Source organism: Felis catus, chromosome B2 (genome assembly GCF_018350175.1).
Source record: "Felis catus isolate Fca126 chromosome B2, F.catus_Fca126_mat1.0, whole genome shotgun sequence".
NCBI classification, from domain to species: domain Eukaryota; kingdom Metazoa; phylum Chordata; class Mammalia; order Carnivora; family Felidae; genus Felis; species Felis catus.
This window is the reverse complement of record NC_058372.1, coordinates 116,689,149-116,709,063: the sequence shown is the minus strand read 5'-3', so window position 1 is coordinate 116,709,063 and position 19,915 is coordinate 116,689,149. Positions and strand designations below refer to the sequence as shown.

Sequence of the window (19,915 nt, the reverse complement as noted above, 5' to 3'; positions counted from 1 at the left end):
TCCTATGTATACTAAGCCATGCTCCCCCAGTAATTTGACACAGAAAAGTTTTAGAGTGCCAGAAAAGAAAACTATTGAGTTTGTGCCTGTCTGAACTTCTGTAGCATTGCATTTACATCAATATTCCGTTGGGTTAAACAGTTGAGATTTGCTGTAGCTTCTTTTACCTCATTAATTATTCACGGGGGTGTTTTCATAAACAAGAGAGAGTCGGTTCTAGGACAGGTGTGACCTTTACAGTGTTTAAGAGCTCAGTTTCAGCAGTTATATGAAGCCAGGTTTACATGTTCTGTTCTGCTGCCTCCTGGGCTGTGTGACCTCATGTTCCTTTTCTCTAAAGTGGGCATAATTATAATATCCATCTCTCATAGTTTTTGAGACCATTAAATGAGACGGGGTATATCGTGTCTTGCCAAGAGTGAGTGCTCAAACATTAGCTATTATTACTTATTGGTAATAAACTCGTTAACTGTGAGAGCTTTTCTCTGTAGATGTTTACCAAGAAGCCTAAATTAGCCTCTGGCAATAGCAGTTACAAATTATCCCAGGGATGGCTAATATTTTCTCCCTGGAAGAGCAGTGTAGAATAACTGAGAATATAGAGTGTTTTAGAGCTGTCCAGAGAGAGGCACAAGGCTTGCCAGCGCCCCCCATCCCCACCCCTCCTCGCCCCAGAGGCAGAATTAATAAAAACAAATGCAATTTTTAAGGAAGTAGATTTAGATTCTGCACAGGCAGGAATTTTCTGTAACGATTCCCCCGTACAGAACTCCCTTGCTTGCAAGCTCACAAGAATGATTCATACACAACTTTGGTCAAATATCAGCTAGGGGAGATTGGTACATTCTCCTCATTGATGCTACCGATGTAAATCTAGTTTTTATCACTTCTGTGAAACTTCAACTTCACAGGAGGTTAATTTATTCAAGTTCTTATTATATTATTGTAAATTGCATTTTACTTGGCCAATTGAAAGGTCAGTTTTCACATGACCTTGTGTCTGAATACAGGTTTTCTGCACTCCTGCAGGATTTGAGTACACACATTTCTCCTTCATTAAGTCCATTTGGAGCAATAGAAACTGATTGAGAAAAAATCGATAAATGTATGGAATCTTTTTCAGTTTTAATTCCGTACTACAAAATAGGCTCTTAAGTCAAATATAAAAACGAGTCAGTAAATCCTCTGATGTTACAAACACTGAATATATTTTTTTTTCATTATTTCTGAACATGATTGTCAAATTGCCACAGGCTGCAGTACTGTCTCCACCCTATTTTTAACCTATTTGGGTACATAAATTATAGCTTCCTTTTTCTCCCTCTGTCATCTAGTGTGTCCCATTTAAGGGAGTGAATCAAATGAGTGTCTAAACTGTCTTGATGTTATTAATTACTTGGTAAGATGTTTCATAACAGGAAGTTGTTTGGCATGCAGTCAGTAGCCTGGAATATTAACATCTTCAAGGACATTAGGTTCTCAGCGTTTGTTTAAAGTCATGGCGGAAGGGAGTAAAACGGTATTTTTTTTTTTTTTCATAAACTGTCTCTCTAGCAGGAAGCGTGATGTGGTATAAGGGAGGACTCTAGTTAAATCTTGGTAAGATTTAGGGTGTGAAATAAGAACAGCATTTCAAGGGAGCATATCAGGAGTAAGATTTGTTTCTGTGATGGTCATAAGAAAATTGTGGAAATAATTTTTTACCTACGTGAGCCTCTATTTGAGGCGGCGCACAGTTGTACCACTCTCTGCCCGTGACAAGCAACGTCGTCACATTGGTAACAACAGGGCTTAGTGACAGGAAAGGAGGAGCCGAGAGGATTGCCATGTACCTGGACGTGAAATTAACGGGATTCAAGTTGTGTGTACATCAATTTGTGCCACATTTCCTGCCTCACAAAAATTTCAGAAGGCCTGGTTGTTGTAAACCCAAAGATTATGCCGAACTTACAAAATAATTACATTTTAATCTGCATACTGTAATTTTATTTGTAATTAAACAAGGGAAGAGAGTATAATTAGGCAAAGATACAACTTAATCATCATTTCGGTTAAAACCGGGCAAAGTTTCCATCGTGAATTATCTCACGAGAGTTGGCAGTGTTCATGGCCATCAGTGGGTATGTGTGACACAGCTGAGGATACAGCAAAGGAAGAAAGAAAAGACAGAAAAGCGAAGGAGATAAAAAGGAGGTCCAAAAAATTAAGCGCAAGGGAGGGGTGGGATGGCAAGGAAAACAGAAGAAGAGCATTTCTAAAAGATAGAGTGGATCCTCTACCACCAATATATATTTTTTAAGTTTATTTATTTATTTTGAAAGAGAGCAAGTGCGAGTAGGGGAGGGGAGAGAGAGAATCCCAAGCAGGCTCTGCCCTGTCAGTGCCTAGCCCCACATGGGGCTCGATCCCATGGACTGTGAGATCATGACCTGAGCTGAAATCAAGAGTAGGATGCTTAACCCCCTGAGCCACCCAGGTGCCCTTACCACCAGTAATTGTAGAAGGTAGTGATTTCTATATTTTTGCATTTGGGAGCAGACACATTAAAAAAAGGGGGTGACTGTGGGGAGCATTCATCATTTTTAGATTATGTACTATATTCTTAGCTTATATTTTATATACATAAGGACATTACAAAGACAAAACTTCTATATTCCAGTTGACTTACCTTTTGCCTCTTTTCCTGTATTTTTCATTTTCCCTGACACGGTGAATGGGTCATCATACGTTCACACTGCTATGTGCATTGGAATCAAATGTTTACTAAAGCTTTAATCAAACGTGGTAATTTTAATCTTTCTAAGGACACATGAAATTAAAGGCCCACTATGTGGAAGGATCCAGTTAGATGTGGAAGAAAGAGAAAGGAATGATGGTGGGACCAGAGGGAAGGGGGGTCTGGGAGGTGAGAGAGAAAGGCTTGTTTGGGTAAGGTAGCGAGACAGTTTAGCGGTCCATTCAGGAGTTTGGAACTGGTTCTATTAGCCGTGGAGAGCCAATGGACGTTTTAAAGCAAGGAGAGACATATCAGGCATGTGCTTGGATGTGATTTTGCAGTTAAGCCTTGAACAACTCCGCAGGGGTGTGTGTTTAGGGGCAATGAGCCCCCACCCCCACTCTTGCAGTTAGAAATCCATGCATAACTTTGACTCCTCTAAAACTTCTCCCGGCCTACTGTTGACTGGAAGCCTCACCAATAACATAGTTAATATATATTTTATATGTTCTATGTATTATGTTATTCTATTCTTACAATAAAGTAAGCTAGGGAAAATAAAATGAAGGAAATCATAATGAAGAATCAACTACAATAAAAAAGACTAAAAACACCATAAGGAAGAGAAAATATTTACTGTACTGTATTTATTAAAAAAAAAAAAAAAACCTGGCAAGTGGACCCGTGCAGTTCAAACCTGTGTTGTTCAAGGGTCAACTGTAATGTGCAAAATGACTTAGAAGAGAAGGCAAAGAAGGAGCTGAAAGGGCTGTTGTAATATTGGAACTAAGACCTAAGTATAGGGTCTGAAAGGGACTCTGGCAACGTCTAGAAAGACGACAGCAGGTAGAGCCTATGGAGGTAGAAATGCAGAGGTTGAGCAAATACTTGTGGAGGGCGAGGGGTGCAGCTATAATCTCTCTCTCTCTTTAAAGTTTATTGATTTACTTAGAGAACAAACAAGCGGGGAGGATCAGAGAGAGGGAGAGAGAATTCCAAACATGCTCCAAATTGTCAGCCCGGAGCCCAATGCAGGGCTCGAACCTACAAACCATGAGATCATGACCTAAGCTGAAATCTAAAGTCAGACACTTAACAGACTGAACTACCCAGGTACCCCTATTATCTCTTTTTTGGGGAAGACTTCTGTAAATGAGAGTTTGCTGTAGACACAGAAGAGAGGATTGAAAAATGTAGAACACTTTAAGAGTGTGTAAGCATGAATGAAGTACTTATTTTTCATGATCATTTTATTTTTTAAATAAATTTTTATACATTTTTAATATGATTTTTATACGATTTTTAAAATAAAATTTTTAAATGATGTTTTTTTTGAGAGAGAGGGAGAGAAACACGAGTGGGGGAGGGTCAGAGAGAGGAGAAAGACCATCCCAAGCAGACTTCCCGTTGTCAGCGTAGATCCTGATGTGGGTCTCGAACTCATGGACTCTGAGATCATGACCCGATTGGAAATCAAGTCAGTCATTTAACCATCTGAGCCACCCAGGTGCCCCTCATGATCACTTTAAATAATGAAAAAGTGTAAGCAGTCTGTTTATAGAGCAATGAAGTAAAAAAACAAAACAAAAAAAACAAAAACAACTTATGAGGAATTTTAGATACATAAACAGATCATCACAATCAACAAAAACCACTTCAATTTGGACTACTAAGTATATAGAAGAGAGTAGAAATCCTTTTTGGAGGGGGAGAAAGAACACAGAAACATCCTTTGTAATTTTCAGAACTTTTGAGCTCGTTTCCTAATCTACAAGATAAAAAGCAACATGCTGGTTGAAAAGAACAGAATTTAGTCTAGAATTCTGTTCAAATGCCGCTTCTGGCACAGAACACATGTGTTCTCTGCGCCAAGAGAACTTACTCACCCCAACCCCTCAGCTTTACTTCTCTTAAATTTTGTAAAATGCAGGTGATAATGATGCCTGTCTTGTAGGGTGTGTGTGTGTGTGTGTGTGTGTGTGTGTGTGTGTGTGTGTGTGTGTGTGTGTAAGAATTGAAATGAATTGAAGGGATAATACATGTGAAACAGTTGTCACAGAGAGGGTCTGGCATATGGTAGGTGCTCAACAAATGGTAAGTACTTCTTTTATTCTCAGCAGTAACATGTAACTGAGTATTGGTAGATCTCTTTCTAGTACCGAAGGGTGGTTTGACAAAAGCAAGAGGTAAATTTGGCATTGGCTTTTACGTTGAAAGAAGATGGCATTCTGGGATACACATTTTATGAGGACTTTTTAAGCCAGACACATGAGATAGAGGTTTTCTTGTTACCTGTATTGCACACTTTTGCTCCAGGTGCATTGGGTTTTGCTATGGTTAATTTCAACGTTGAACATGAAGGGGTTAAGAAATGCCCTTACTCATGTTACATGAAGCAGCAGAAATTATCAGATGGAAACAGGAATTGGGAAGGAAAAAAAAAAAAAAGCTCTGTAGTAACACATTGTTTTCTGACGTCTTGTACTTACATGGATGAGAAAAGTACACAACCTGGTAGTTTAATCAGATCAGAATAATTCAGGGAAGGGAGCAGTAAAAGTTAAAGCGTCGCCCCTCTGCCCTTCCTTAACTAAAGCCACTCGAACTGGAATTGCCCGGGGTTGAAACAATACTCTGAGTCACGGCTCTTCTCATTGGACAGCCAGTCAGCGCTTCACTGGCGAGGCCCCGCCCCTCCCGTGTGAATCACCAGCCCCGGCCGGGCCTCGAGAGGAGGAGCCGGCCAATGCTAATGAGCAGAGCTGCCCAGAGGAACTTCATTCCCCTTCTCTGTGTCAGGATCCGAGAAATTATGCCCCTTCTGTCACCATGAGCTGGCTGTCCAGTTCCCAGGGAGTTGTCCTAACTGCCTACCACCCCAGCGGCAAGGACCAGGCCGTGGGGGGGAACCATGGCAAGGTTGGTGAGGAAGCCACCCCAAGGTAAGCCCCTGGCATTCGAAAGCCCGAGAGCAAAACAAAAACCCCTTACCTGCTCCAGGAAAAAAAGAAAAAAAAAAGTGACAGGGAAGTTGGGGGGGGGGGGCGGGTAGGAACAGCGTCAAGCACACGTCGAACCTAACCTCCTGCACCCGCAAAAGTGTTTGGCAGGGGTTTTGTTACTTTGCGTTTATTTCACCTATTCCGCGTCTGAGATAGCCCCCACCATTACTGGTAAAGATGGATGGGAAGGAACATGGGGATATGGCTGTCAGGCTTGTTGCTTAGCAGGTGCATTTGCAAATGTGGAAAGATCAAATGACTATATTTGTAACACTTCCTATGAGATGAAATTCTTGAATGGGCGCAGGGCACAGCCGCTGGAACTGCTAGTTGGAAAGTGTGCCAAGAAGCAGGGAGGCTGTTCATTGTACAATCTGTTGTTGTTAGAGCTCCCCCCACTCCCCGCCCCTTCCCAGCTCCTCGCAGAAAGCAAACTTCTTAGGCAAAAAGCCCAAGACACTGGCCTGTGGCAGTATGTTTCCCATTCTTTTGTGTATGCGTGTGCATGGGGTAGAGCTTTCAAAAAGGAGTCCTTATCAGGAGGTTAGTACTCTGGGGCCAGAGTGAAATGTGGTTAATGTTAAATCACTTTATAGGTAGAAAGGGCAAATGTTCTATAGACCACTGAGGCACAGAGTACCTTTCTCTCTGTGTACTTTGTTCTGATTTTTCAAGGGCTTTTTTTTTTTTTAATCTTCTTTCCCTTAATGACCTTCTTACTAGCCAAACATTTTTACCTCTAGTCATAGATATAAATTGTAAATACTGGCTTAGAAGCTTGCAAAAAGCAAATGCTTAACCTAAATTAGTAGCATAATGTAAATTAGTTATCAGGAAGCATATTTCCTCCTTCATGTTTAATGTGACAATAAAACCTTCTTTGTTCTTATATGACTTATGCTTATGCCTTAAGCTGAAATAATGCCTTCTTTCATTTGTTTTAAAAATCCTCAAATGTGGAGGAGGGGAATAAAAATCAAAGAAATGGCTGTAGTACTCTATTCAGTTCTGAAGCTGACCAGAACTTTTCCTCACATAGCAACTGCACTATGTAGTATTCTATTGAATAAATTCATTTCCAGAGATAAAAGGGAATTGCTACTTGTGTTTTAGATGTGTTATTATATTATTTTAAGTATATTCTGTGACCTATCATTAAACATTTTCAATTTGTCTGTAGTTCACTGATGTATTGGTAACCTTTTAGCAGTAAGCAGCCTGTAACACACTAGCCTCATGTTGTCCTTAACTTGGGAGTACACATCAGGGTTGTGCAAACCTGGTAAGTTCTCCAGTGACTACTCTGGGGTGACCTGGGGATCTGAACTGAATCTTGGATCTTGATCGTGAGAGTGGAAAGAGCCTTAGGGACATTTCTCATTTTCACGTTGAGGACTCAAACCCCAGGAATTATTAGGGTGTTGCAAGGCCTGTGGTTCCAGACCTTGGCCAGGGGGAGGCATATTCTGATTTGGAGACTTTATTCTATGTTTGCAGTTTTGCAGCCTGTTGTTGGTGGCCTGTACTTGAGTGGGTTGAGAGAATAAAAGAGAGGACAGATCACTCCCAATCTATGCTAAAGCAGGATCAAAAGGTGCTAAGACAGTAGGTTGCCAGGGGACCAGGTCTTTCCCCCACGTGCTTCCCCTGCTGGCTGCCATATTGCCCATACTGGTTCCAAATTCTTTCTCACCACTAAATTAGAGTCCTAGAGACAGTTTTTTTTTTCTTTTTTTAAGTAGGCTCCATGCCCAGTGTGGGGCTTGAACTCATGACCCTGACATCAAGAGTCTCATGCTTTACTGACTGTGCCGGGTGGTTCTTTATATTGATTGGGGAAGATGGGAGCCCTGATTTGAGGGCTGGGAAGAAAGGCAGGAAGGAGGGAGAAAGGACAGTCCTTAATGGATTTTATCATTAAGTATGGAATAATTTAACTTAGTGTTACTTTGGGAGCCACCCTCTTTAGCCTAGAAGGGTTGAGATACTACAGGTGGGGTGGCAGAGGGTTGGATGGAGGGAGGTGTGATGGGGTCAGGGAGACCCCCTAAAGATGGTGGTGGGGGAGGAGGTACAAAGAGTGTTTGCTTTGGTTGGGTTGGTCACCTGGTGCTTTAAGCACTGGGAAGCTGCTCTCAGTGCAAGGCTGATGGTTGATGCTTATTTTAAAAAGCTGTTCAAATGCAAACCAAACCAAAACAGAACTTAAAAAGGGGAAAAATTAGGCTCTGTTCTCTCCCACCCATTTAACAATTGGTGGCGGGAGCACTGAAGTCTAACTTGGCTTATTGCAAGGTTATGTCTTTTCCAAATAATACGCACTTTCAACTGTTTAATCAAATGTCCAATAAGATGAACTCCTATGTTGTTTGAAAAGTATAAAGGGCAACGTATATGATTTAGAATATTTATAGAACGTGTTTGATTTTTAGTTTTGCTTAAGTCCTTTTTTTTACTTTTATTTTGGTCTTTGGAGAAGCTAGGGTAGTAGGGAATTAATATTTTTGTAAGTGATCTGTTAGTATAAAATTCCTTCCATTCCATTCCATTCCATTATCCTTCTTTATCAGAACACATTCACTGGATGACTCATTAAGGAGTTCCTCCTCCTTCTGGTTAGAGTCTCTCAAATATTTACAGAATCCTGATTTCAATTTTTTGAACTACGTCTTCCTTAAAACATTGGGATTTGAAGAGACATACGAACGTTAGTTGTGCTGACTGACTTATACACAAATATTTCCAAAGGAAACCGCTTTTTAGGACTAGCTATATTTATGAGTATTTACTTGTTAATTTTCAAGCAGGTTTCGTAATGTTTGCTTTAGCAAAGCAAATTTTTCAAAGTATACTGCATTTTGTCTATTTTTACTATTCTCCCTTGACTTTTTTTCTTTTTTTTTTTTAATGTTTATTTTTGAGACAGGACAAGTGGGGCAGGGGCGGGGGGGGGGGAAGAGGATCTGAAGTGGGCCCTCTGCTGACAGTAGCAAGCCTGACGTGGGGCTCCAACTCGCCAGCTGGAATATCATGACCTGAGCCGAAGTCAGATGTTCAACCAACTGGGCCACCCAGGGAGTGGCTTTTTAAGAAAAGCTTCTGTTTGTTTTATATCAGTTTTTGTCAATATTAGGTAAATGTTAGTGTCAAATGGTATTTTCTTTATTGGAACTTTTTTTTTTTTTAATTTTTTTTTTTCAACATTTATTCATTTTTGGGACAGAGAGAGACAGAGCATGAACGGGGGAGGGGCAGAGAGAGAGGGAGACACAGAATCGGAAACAGGCTCCAGGCTCTGAGCCATCAGCCCAGAGCCCGACGCAGGGCTCGAACTCATGGAGCACGAGATCGTGACCTGGCTGAAGTCGGATGCTTAACCGACTGCGCCACCCAGGTGCCCCTCTTTATTGGAACTTTTAACTCTAGTTGACTTTTGAGATATGTTTATGTCTTCCTTGAGCAGATGTATGGCACTCATCATGGAAGGTCTTGTTTTGTTGACACCATTTGCAGGCCATTGGTGTTGGGCAAGTGGAACCAAGGGGCACTATGTCATGGTGACAGAGACTCTGAAACTCTGGGCTCTCGGAACAACTTGCCTGGGTTTGCATCCCGACTCTCCCACTCGTTAGCAGTGTGGCCCTGGGAGGGGTTAACTCTCTACTTGTAAATTAAATTTAATGGTACTCACTTCATTGGGAGGATTAAGTGGGCTGATGCCTGTAAAGCTCACATTTCGTCATGTGTTAAGAAACCTGGATGTGATTTATGTGATTAACTAAAATTGGCATAACTGAAAATGAACCATAATGTGAAAAGTTTAGGCCTTTGACGTCTGAAAGACCTTGGAAATGTCCTTTTGATCTGGAGCAACATTTACGATTTGAGCTAGTGACAGCTGCTTTTAGTGAACCTGCCTTGGGGCATTGATGGGCCACACTGAGGTCTGCAAACGCGGACCTTTGTGGCAAGATGGAATGTGGGTGGGTCCTCTTTTGGCAGCTGGACTCCTTGCAGTCCCTAACATCCCCCCTCCTCCTTTAAGAACTGCCCAGTGTGCCAAATGGAAGGGGGTGGCCATCTTTATATGCTTTGTTTAATCCTAAACATTTTCAAATCCTACCCATCTCTTGGCTCTATAAAGTTATGTCAAAAGCATAACCATTTGGTCACTCAGTCATTCTGCGTGTAATTACTAAGCTCACTGTATGTCAGGCAGGTGTTCAGGAGCCGGGCTACAGTGGAGAGGAAGACAGATAAGCACCTGCCTGAGGGGATGGGTTGCAGGGAGGGTGCACAGGGTAGAAAGTGAAGGCCTGAGCAGGAGCCTTGCTGATATCTGGGGACAAGAATTAGAGGAAGAGCTTTCAAGGCAGAGCAGGGTGGGGAGTATGGGAGCCATAAGCCTAGAGTAAGCCCTAGAGCAAGCACCAGAGGGGCAAAGAGTGAGCTCTGTGTGGCTGGAGTGCTTGGGAATGAGTAGAGATGAGGAGAAGAAAACAAGACAGGACTGGTAGATCGGATTGTTTTGTAGCCCACCTGAGAAATTTAACTTGAGGGAAGCCAGCGAGTAAGGAGGATTTGGTACGCTGGAGGAACAGAGCATATTTTGGTTTCAAAGAGCCTCTCTGGCTGTTGTATACATGTTGGACTATGGAAATAAGCACACTACGCAGGAGGGTAAGGTAATGGTGGCTTTGGCCGAGGTCTCAGTTGTTTGGGTAGTGGGGGTGGAGAGTGGTGAAATATTTTGAAGGTAGGAATTTTTGGATTTCCTGAGGGTTTGGGTGTATGAACCAGTGGGAATAAAGACGGTTGCAAGATTTGGCCTATGCAACTCCATTTATTTAGTTGGGGAAGGCTTCCAGAGTGAAAGAAGGATCGGCCGGGCAAGATCCGATACTCAGTTTTGGACGTAGAACTTGGAAGTGTCTTTTTCAAAGAAGCAGTAAGGGAAGGACATGGTGGCTTTCTCGATGAGTTCAGAATTTTTATGTAAGTCCATGACATTAAAAAAAAATTATGTACTATTATCATGAATAGAAATTTTTCCCTCTGAATTTGTGTATTAGCTGAGATTACGTGTATTTTTTGGTGAAGAAAAGGATAGTAAAGAGTTTTTAATAATGCAGTTATGTAATAAGTGAAGTAACATTTCTTATTATTCCCAACCTTTGCTTTAAAGACATTCTAAATTTGCAGGATTTAGGGATAAATGAATGCATTCTTTTTAAATGTTTGTTTATTTTGAGAGAGAGAGAGGGAGAAAAGGAGGGAGGGAGATATGTGTGTGCTTGGGGGGTGGGGAGCAGAGAGAAGGAGAGAGAGAATCCCATGCAGACCCCACACTGTCAGCACAGAGCCTGATGCAGGGCTCAGTCCCATGAGCCATGAGACCATGAGACCGTGACCTGAGCCAAAGTCGATGCTTAACTAACTGAGCCACCCAGGTGCCCCTGGACCAAATGCATTTTTAACCTATCTAAATGGATAACTTCTTCTAGATCAATCTAGTCCTCCATTTCAGGACATGAGTCCTTTCTGAAAACTTCTTTACCGTGTAGTTTAGAAGCCTTATCCACAATTTTCTCTTGAGTCGTTAAAAGACACACCCAGTACTCCAACTGGGCAAGTCTCACCTTTATTTAGAGTTGTGTGATACTTGCCTTTTAACTGCCCTCATCTGAGAAGTCGGTGATTTCTGTGGGCCTGTTTCGAGTTATCTTCATGGAACTAATATTAGGTTTATGCTTTTCAAATATGGGAATTTATAAATCTCAGGAACTGCTCCCTCCACCACTTGCAAAACACAAAACAAAACAAACAAACCTCTGAAGCCTGCTATAAAAAACCTTTTGTTTTCGATGATACTATCCACCTGTGCCTGCTGACTTTTGTCTCTTTTCTAAGTGGGGCTTGTGCTTGTTTAAAGGTTTATGTTCTTTTTATGTTTTAAGTTCTTGCTTTTTGTTGCAATTTTAAGAGCGTTGCTCCGAAATGAACTCACAAAATTTATGCATTTAAGGATACACTTGATTGCTACCAGATTGCATGCCAATTAGGCATTAGTAGTTTTTGATAACTGGACCTCCAAATTGAATTATTCTCTTATTTTTAAATTCTTTGTTAGTTGCACGCCTAATATCATTGACAAATTAGAGAAAACACCCACGTCCTAGAGGCTGAGCCTGCATTTGTCCGGAATGGACAATTTGTCCAGAATGGTCCTGGAATTATGAGGTCTCACTTCCTTTGTCTGCCTTCTCTCTCTTCTCTCCCCTGCCTCTTCATTCAGGTCTGTCCAAGGGTCCTGAAAAGACTTTCTACTTGTCTACTTGTCAGTCGCTTGAGGCTTCAGACTGTTGCTTGGTGGTGTTGGCAGTGGGGAGGGGGGAGGGTAGCCGCTTGATCTCCATGCTTGGTTTGGGGAAGAAGGTGTGTAGGGTTAGGAATGATGTAGGAATGATGCCATTCCTCTCCTGTACTCTCTCCTCTGGATGATTTCTGTCCTGACCTAAATCTTTCATTTCAAATACCCTGAGATGAAATTGCTGTGAAGTTTTAGTTGCTGTTGGTATTTAATGACTTCTTTGCTCTTGATAAGAGAGAAAGAATGAGACTCTTCACCTGAGGGGAGCAGGAATGGATAAAAAAGTGTTGGGAGTGGATTAGGGTAGATGGGGCACAAGGGATCCTGTCTGGATAATCTGGAAGACACATTCTTTTGACTTCTGTGTTTGTCGTGTGAGCAGGCCGAGTTTATCCCTTTTTTGCAAGAAGTAAACAGAAACCATGGAGACTGGTGTGGCCAATTACCACATCTGGAGTCTCTTCCAAACTCATGTGCACTAAGTGTCTGAATTTCTCTGCTGAAAGTGTGTGAAAAGCCGTCTCCTTTACTCATGCTGTTTGGGGGTGGTTTTGGCAGAGAAGGCTTCAGTGTCCTTAGGGAAAATGAGGTTTATTGCAGGCAGCTGGGTCCTGGGGAGAAGAGGCATTGCTGGTCTTTTTCCCCTCAGTGATGGGTCATACAGCAGTCTACTCTCCCTCTACTGACACTCTTTATTCTTTTCTGTTGGCTGGCTTTATAATCTTATCATTTTAAGCTGGAGCTTGGCTCTCAGGGAACCTGGGTGGCTCAGTCAGTTGAGTATCTGACTTTGACTTTGGCTCAAGTCATGATCTCACAGTTGGTGGGTTCAAGTCCCATATGGGGCTCTGTGCTGTCAGGGTGGAGCCTGCTTCGGATCCTCTGCCCCTCCCCGGCTCATGTGTGAGCGCGTGTGTGCGTGCACTCTCTCTCTCAGAAATAAATAAAAGACATTAAAAAAAAAATCTCCACAATAAAAAGTAAGCTCAAGCTTGGCTCTTAATGGATGCCCCAGCCTTGTTGCCCTCTATCCCCTTGTATCTTGTAGGAAACTGACCCATCTCTCTGTTTCCTAATTTCAGAGTTTTGAAAGGGGATCTGATTTACCCAGTTAATCTTGAGCTGCCCCAGGAAGCCTATGATTTGACCTCTTGGGGGTCTTTTTAGTGAGGCAGATTCTGTGGGTAGGGCACACCCCTCAAAGGGATGTGGCATCTTTTTAAGCTGTTGAGTACATCCCACCTTTATCTGTTTCATCGTCTATGAAATGGGTGTAATCATGCTCTGTGTGCTTCACAAGGTTAATTGTAAAGACGAAATATATGGCTTTTGAGAGTTTAAAAAAATATACAGAGTATAAAAAAATATACAAAAAAATTGGTTGAATTTGCATTTTCCTTTTTTTGCTGTGTACTAAAATGTAAGTTTTTTGAACTTTGAGACCTTGCTTTTTTTTTTTTTTTTTTTTTTTTTTGGTTTCTTACACCTAGGCCTTAAAGTACCTCAGGCAGGTAATGAAAGTTTTAATGAATGAATGAGTGTGAGAGGGAATAGGGTGTAGTGATTACACACACAGACTTTGGAGCTACACTATCCGGGTCAGAATCCTGGCTCTGTCATTTAATAGCTCTGTGACCTTGAGCAAGGGCCAAGGTCAAAGGGCCTCAGTTTTTTTTCTTTTCCTTCTGCAAACAGGGGGAAAAATACCTAACTCAAGGGTTGTTCGGAGGATTGACTCAGTTAATATATGTGACATGTTTAGAAGAGTGTTTGACTAAAAACCCAAGTTTTCTGTGATGATGTAGGCAGTCGAAGTTTCACCTGTTGGTGACTTCATTTGGAAGTACTTTTTTTTTTAATTTTTATTTTTTATTTATTTTGAGAGAGAACGTGAGCAGGAGAGGGTCGGGGAGAGAGAGAGAGAGAGAGAGGGAGAGAGAGAGAGAATGAATTCCAAGCAGGCTCTGCACTGCCAATGCAGAGCCTGATGCATGGCTCCAACCCATGAACCCTGAGATCATGACCTCAGCCGAAACCAAGAGTCAGATGCTTAACTGAGCCACCCAGGCACTCTGAAAGCATTTTTGAGATTGATTTGTAAGTGGCTTGGCAAAAAGGAATATTTGCTTTAATACACAGGCAGTATAACTTCTTGATTTTAAAAATAGTTGTGGAATAAATTATAAAAATATCTCCAATTATATTAATTTTAATAACTACTAAGAATACCAAAAAAAAAATAAAAAAGCTTAAAAAGGATTTAAAGGTAATGAACCCTTATTAGGCTCTGCTAACTGTTTTGAGTAGGTTTTTTCTTTTTTTTTTTAGTGTTTCCTCATTTTTGAGAGAGAGAGAGAAAGAGACAGTGAGTAGGGGATGGCAGAGAGACAGAGGAAGACACAGAATCAGAAGCAGGCTTCAGGCTCTGAGCTTTCAGCACAGAGCCCGCCATGGGGCTTGAACTCACAGACCATAAGATCATGACATTAGCTGAAGTCAGAAGCTTAACTGACTGAACCACCCAGGCGCCCCTGTTTTGAGTGTTTTTTTATAGTTTGGGGAGATGGAAATTTCTAAATCATTTGTTACTCTTAATATGTGAAACCATTTCATGTAGGGCAAGGAAGTCTTGCTCATGTTGCTTGAAGAGCAGCTTGATTGCTATATGACTATTAACTAACGTATTTGAGGAAAGGATACTTTTTCCTTTTCTTTCCCCTTAAAATATATGTATGTACTTTATGAACAACTTTTGATTTCATAACCAAGAAGTGATGTTTCATGGAGCAGAGCTCTCTCGAGGGTAGGATATCCAGGGACAGATCTGGGGGGCTGTGTTCCCTCACCCAATTCCCCCTGAGTTCTGTGCCCTGTCTCGTTTAGTGCACACGTTGGAAAACCGTACTGCTGACTTTTCTCTAAATCTGTATCCTATAAATGCCTCCTGGGTCCTGGGCCCCAGGCTAGAGTCTGTCCTCTTAGGCAGTTCTCAAACCCCTCTCTGCACCTGCATTTCAATTTGCCAAACACTCTGCAGCTCCTGCTTGCAAAAAGCTCACAAGAGCAGGCTGTTTTACTTCCACCTCTAAGGACTTTGGACTTTTTGGTGGAAGAAGTCCTAGAGGAAGAGATGAGGTGGTGAACTGGCGTGGGTGGGGGGTGGTGCGGGGGACGAATGGATGCCATATAGAAAGGCAGAAGCTGTTTTCCATTGGGAAAACTATAGCATAAATGGTGTTTACATTCCATACAGCTACAAATTTTCCAATTGTGCCGTTTTATGGTTTAATAGGCGTCTTTTCACTAGACACACAACTCAAAGCACTGTTTATTTGCAGTACTGTTGCTATGGGTAAACGTGTTCTGCGCTCCCAACAACAGGTTCCCAAATACGTTTTTCAAGCTCAAAATCTTCAAGTAAGTTGGAGGTTATTGTTGTGTTTCTTTGTTGCGTCTCAGGACCCTCGTGCATTGATAAGCGGAGGTGCTAGGGTTTTTTTGTTTGTTTGTTTCCTGCCTGTAGTTTTACCCTGCTGTACAGTGTGGCTCCCAAAGCACACAGGAGCTGTGCACATCCCGGCAACCATGCCCTTTCCACATCCCCTAGGCATGTGCCTGCCTTCCATTACGGATTATGCACTTGTTTAGATTTGTCACTTCTTTTGGAAGAGTTGGGAAGATGGAAATTGATACAATTTCTTGTGATCCTCGTTGAGTCAGATGAGAAGAAAATGTCATGAATTAAGTGGGAAATGGTTTCACGTCATGCTGCGGAGCAACTGGAACTTCGTGGAAGGTTATTGAACTCTCATTAGCAAGTGGTTTTGGTTTGGGTGGTTTGGCTGTAGACATCTGGTTTATCTCTGAATGCTAGTATCTGTCAGATACCATCCATAGTTTGAGGAAAATAATAGGAATTATAGGTTACTGATGAGCAGCATAAAATTGAAAGTTTACATAGGAAGAATTCGGTGACTTATAAAGGCATTAGGATATGTTAATGTGGAATATGTATCTTAAATTTTAAATTATTTAAAAAATCTTAATAGGTATTTTAACTAAAACTGTGAAGGTCTTTTTTTTTGGTGGGGAGGGGATGTAAATGATAAGCCTAGAATAAGTATAAGAATTCCTGCTTTGAAAGAGCTTGCAGTATTCTTCAAATAGGTTCTAAAACAATTTTCTTTCAGTATCATATTTAGGAGGAAGTCATGGCCTGAGGCATAAAATTTAAAATAATTTATCGTTGAATAATTGAGATTTGGTTTGAGTAAGAAAAGGTAAATTGGCAACTGCAAGTCGTAAGGAACTTTGGCTATTTATAGGTGGTCTAGAAACATGTAACTCGATCGACTTATTCTATAATTAATGTTTTTACTAGAGTTACGAAGCGTGTGTCTGTTATTTCTCTCTGATCCAAATAATACACTAAAAGTTGCAGCTCATCAGCTGATAGAAGTTACTGGGGTCGAGGTAGAAGTAAATTTATATAGTGTTTTATTTTTTTGAAGCAAATTCCTGTTAATTTTTTTAATTTCTTATTGAAAATGAGTATGTTTTAGTATTTGCTAAAATTATTTTGAATTATAGCACTTTTGAGTCATTCTCTATTATAGTAATCATACGATATTGTCACACTGGATGTATTTAGGTAATTATATAAGTGTTAATCCTTTGCTCCCCAGTTTTTAGATAAAGGTTTGTCTACTTAATAGAGAGATGGCAGGTTATATAATAAATGGAGGGAATGACTGGAAAGTGCAGGTCTCAGAAAAATGTGGGTTTCTGTAGAGAATTTAAAAAATACCGAGTGAGTCCCCCTAAAATCCTGCCTGTAGGTTGGATCTGACTCAGGCACCACTGGTTTGTGACCTCAATCCTGAAGGTCAAGGTGGTCGTTTCAATGATCGCTTGCTCTGTAATGTACCACTCCAAATTGTAGTGGCTTAAAATGATACTTTTCTTTCATGATCCTGGAACATCATAATCAAGTTCGTTCTTGGGGTCTATCCAGTGAGATGGGCCGAGGGTGGGGGTCACCAGAGGCTTCTCCAACAGGTTTGGCACCTGGCCTGGTGGGTCATCTCTTTTCATGCAGCTTCCCTACATGACTAGCGTGGGCTTCCTCCTGGCGTGGCGGTAGCAAGATAGACTTCTTATGCTCTTGCTGGTTTACCTGGAGTGAGCCTTCCAGGAAGTCAAGTGGAACCTGCCAGCTTCTTAGGACCTAACCTCAGAAATTACTTAGTGCCACATGACCATATACTGACCAGCTAATCCTAGGCCAGCTCAGATTTATTCCCCCCATTCTCAGTGGAGGGAATGGCTTGCACACAGTGAGGCCGTCTTTGGCACTAAACTACTCTGTTATCATTCCAGTCTCTATCTGGCCCTACCTGCCTTTCTGGTCTTGCCTGCTGCTCTTCTACAGAAATCTCTGTTCCCTGGAACTTGACTTTAACATTCTACACTAGCATATACACATTCTCTGTGCACTTATCCCTGTGCCTTGCTCTATTAGGTAAGTTTATTTTAGAGAATATTTTCTATTCGTACAGATTGCGACGGCCTTTAAGCGGGACCTTAATTTTCCACTCTACCAAACACTAGATGGATGCGGCACCATATATATAGGAATTCAGCTATATTTGTGAACTGATTGATTTTTGGTACTTGGGAAGGGTCAGATTTTATCGTGTGCAGGACAGTTGATTATAGGGCCTTTTCTTCTTTCCACCAAAAGAAAATTCTTGATTCTCAAAAATGATTTTCAAAAAAGGATCTAAATTCGAGCTGGATTTTAGGCACAAGCGGATTTGAACTTGAGAAGAACACAGTGCTGAGAAAAGGGCAGCCCCTTGTAAAGAACATGTTCTCCCTTTCATAGCACCAAGGTTGCCAGTTTGGTTACATCCTGTGGTATGTTCTCTGAGGGACTGTTGGGCACAGGTGTAGTATTTTGGAGTACATGATATTTTTGAGACCACAGAGTACATATGGAAAGCATCCCAGAGGCTATATAGAAATTAATTGCTACTGTTCGAGACACTTGTTTTTTTCTTCTCTCAGTATGTTACATTTAGCCATCCAATAACTCCTATCATTGAGCCTTAACATACCAAAGCAACATCACTGTCGGATTCCCTTTCCTGTTGAGAAACTTTTGCTTTATTCTGTGTATTACTAAACAGTCTTTGCTCTTGCCGTACTTTCTTCAAAGCAAGGAGGAAGATAAAGTGGCTAGGGCACCCTCTGAGCTCTGGAGGGTGCGGGACTGTTTTTTCTCTAACAGAAGGAATTTTTTTTTAAAACATACTTTAAGACTAGACTATGTTACGTACATATATGTTCATTAATTTATTTAAGTAATCTCTACACCCAACATGGGGCTCGAACTTATGAACCTGAAATCAAGAGTCACATGCTCTTGAGCCAGCCAGATGTTCCTTGTGAAATACTTTGTATTTTTACAACTCAGGGCTGCTATTGTTTTTGTGAGAACTTATTGCATAAATTTAAATGATTTGTCTATAGAAATGATGGTAATGTTTTATTTTTCAGATCACCGAATTCCTAAGATTTTAGAATCCTTTGGAGAAATACATTTTCACCAATTTTTCTGTCCCTATAGTGTAGATCGAAGTTATATCATCTCCATTTTTCAGGCAAAAGAAAGAGACTAATCCCTTTTCAGCTTATTTTGCAGCTTGGAACTTGCAAACAGAGTCCATGTTATGTGTCTTTAAATCGAAAAGCCTGTTCTAATAGTTTTTTTTTTTTTTTACACATTTCGGTAGAGACTAATAATACTTTGTTAATCTTCTTAAAGCAAAATTTCTTCAATAAAAAAAGCCAAAGTGTTAGATCTCTCTGTTTCCCAAATTGTGTATGGAATACTGACATTAGGTGTTCCATTTTTTTCTTCTTTTTCTTCCTTCCCTTCCTTCCCTTTCTTTCGAGCACCAGCATACGAGTGAGGGGCACGAAATCAAGAGTAGAGTGCCCAACTGACTGAGCCACCCAGGCACCTTTAGATGTTCCAATTAAAAAGGGTTTGTGGTAATAATATTTGGTGTAAGCAAAGTTTACCATAGGACATCCTGTAGCATATAATGTCTTAGCATGTATTATGATTTCCTAAAAAACTTTTAGCAAGAAGTATATTCCAAATTTATTTGACCTAGGAGCTCCCTTTTGCACAACACTTAATGTCAGTGATCCAGGGAACATGGTTTGTGAAATTTCAAAATATTGCTAACTCATTATATTTGGAAAATGTTAAAAATTGTCTACTTTGGAATTAGTGACATATTTTGGGCTTTTCTGTAGTAGTAGGAGGAGAGGTGGTTTTTTTTTTTTTTTGTTGTTGTTTTTTTTAAATCACCCTTCTTCTGCTGGCCACAGTTTATTTTATTACCACAGTCCTGTCCTGGAGAATCTGCCCTTGGTGAACATGTTTCCACAGTAAAAATATTTCTCGTTTTTTAATACCTGAGCTTCACAGAATACAAGTCTTTCAATATTACATTTTTATTTTTTATTTTTTATTTTTTTAATTTATTTTGAGAGAGAGAGAGAGAGAGAGAGTGAGCCAGGGGCAGGGCAGAGAGACAGAGAATCCCAAACAGGCTCAGCACTGTCAGCACAGAGCCTGATTCGAGGCTTGAACCCAAGAAAGATTGAAATCATGACCTGAGCCAAAGTCAAGAGTCAGACACTCAACCAGCTGAGCCACCCAAGTACCCCTAGTTTATATTTTTATAGGGACAATTTGTATGTATGCCTCCAAACTCATTATGACATTTTAAACACAAATGTCAGGGAAAT

At 40.9% G+C, this 19,915-nt stretch overlaps 1 protein-coding gene across 5 annotated transcripts in view; it reads left to right on the top strand.

The window, feature by feature from the left end:
• The window catches only part of ARHGAP18 (Rho GTPase activating protein 18), a 193,103-nt gene that overhangs the window by 64,028 nt on the left and 109,160 nt on the right, over positions 1-19,915 (top strand). The window contains exon 1 of one of the 5 annotated variants that reach the window (XM_003986540.4): positions 5,444-5,658. The exons of the other annotated variants lie outside the window; for them this stretch is intronic. Within the exon in view, the coding sequence (XP_003986589.1) occupies positions 5,546-5,658 (113 nt within the window). The 5' untranslated portion in view covers positions 5,444-5,545. Of the gene's footprint in view, positions 1-5,443; positions 5,659-19,915 lie in introns of those variants that run through there. 5 annotated transcript variants of the gene reach the window in all.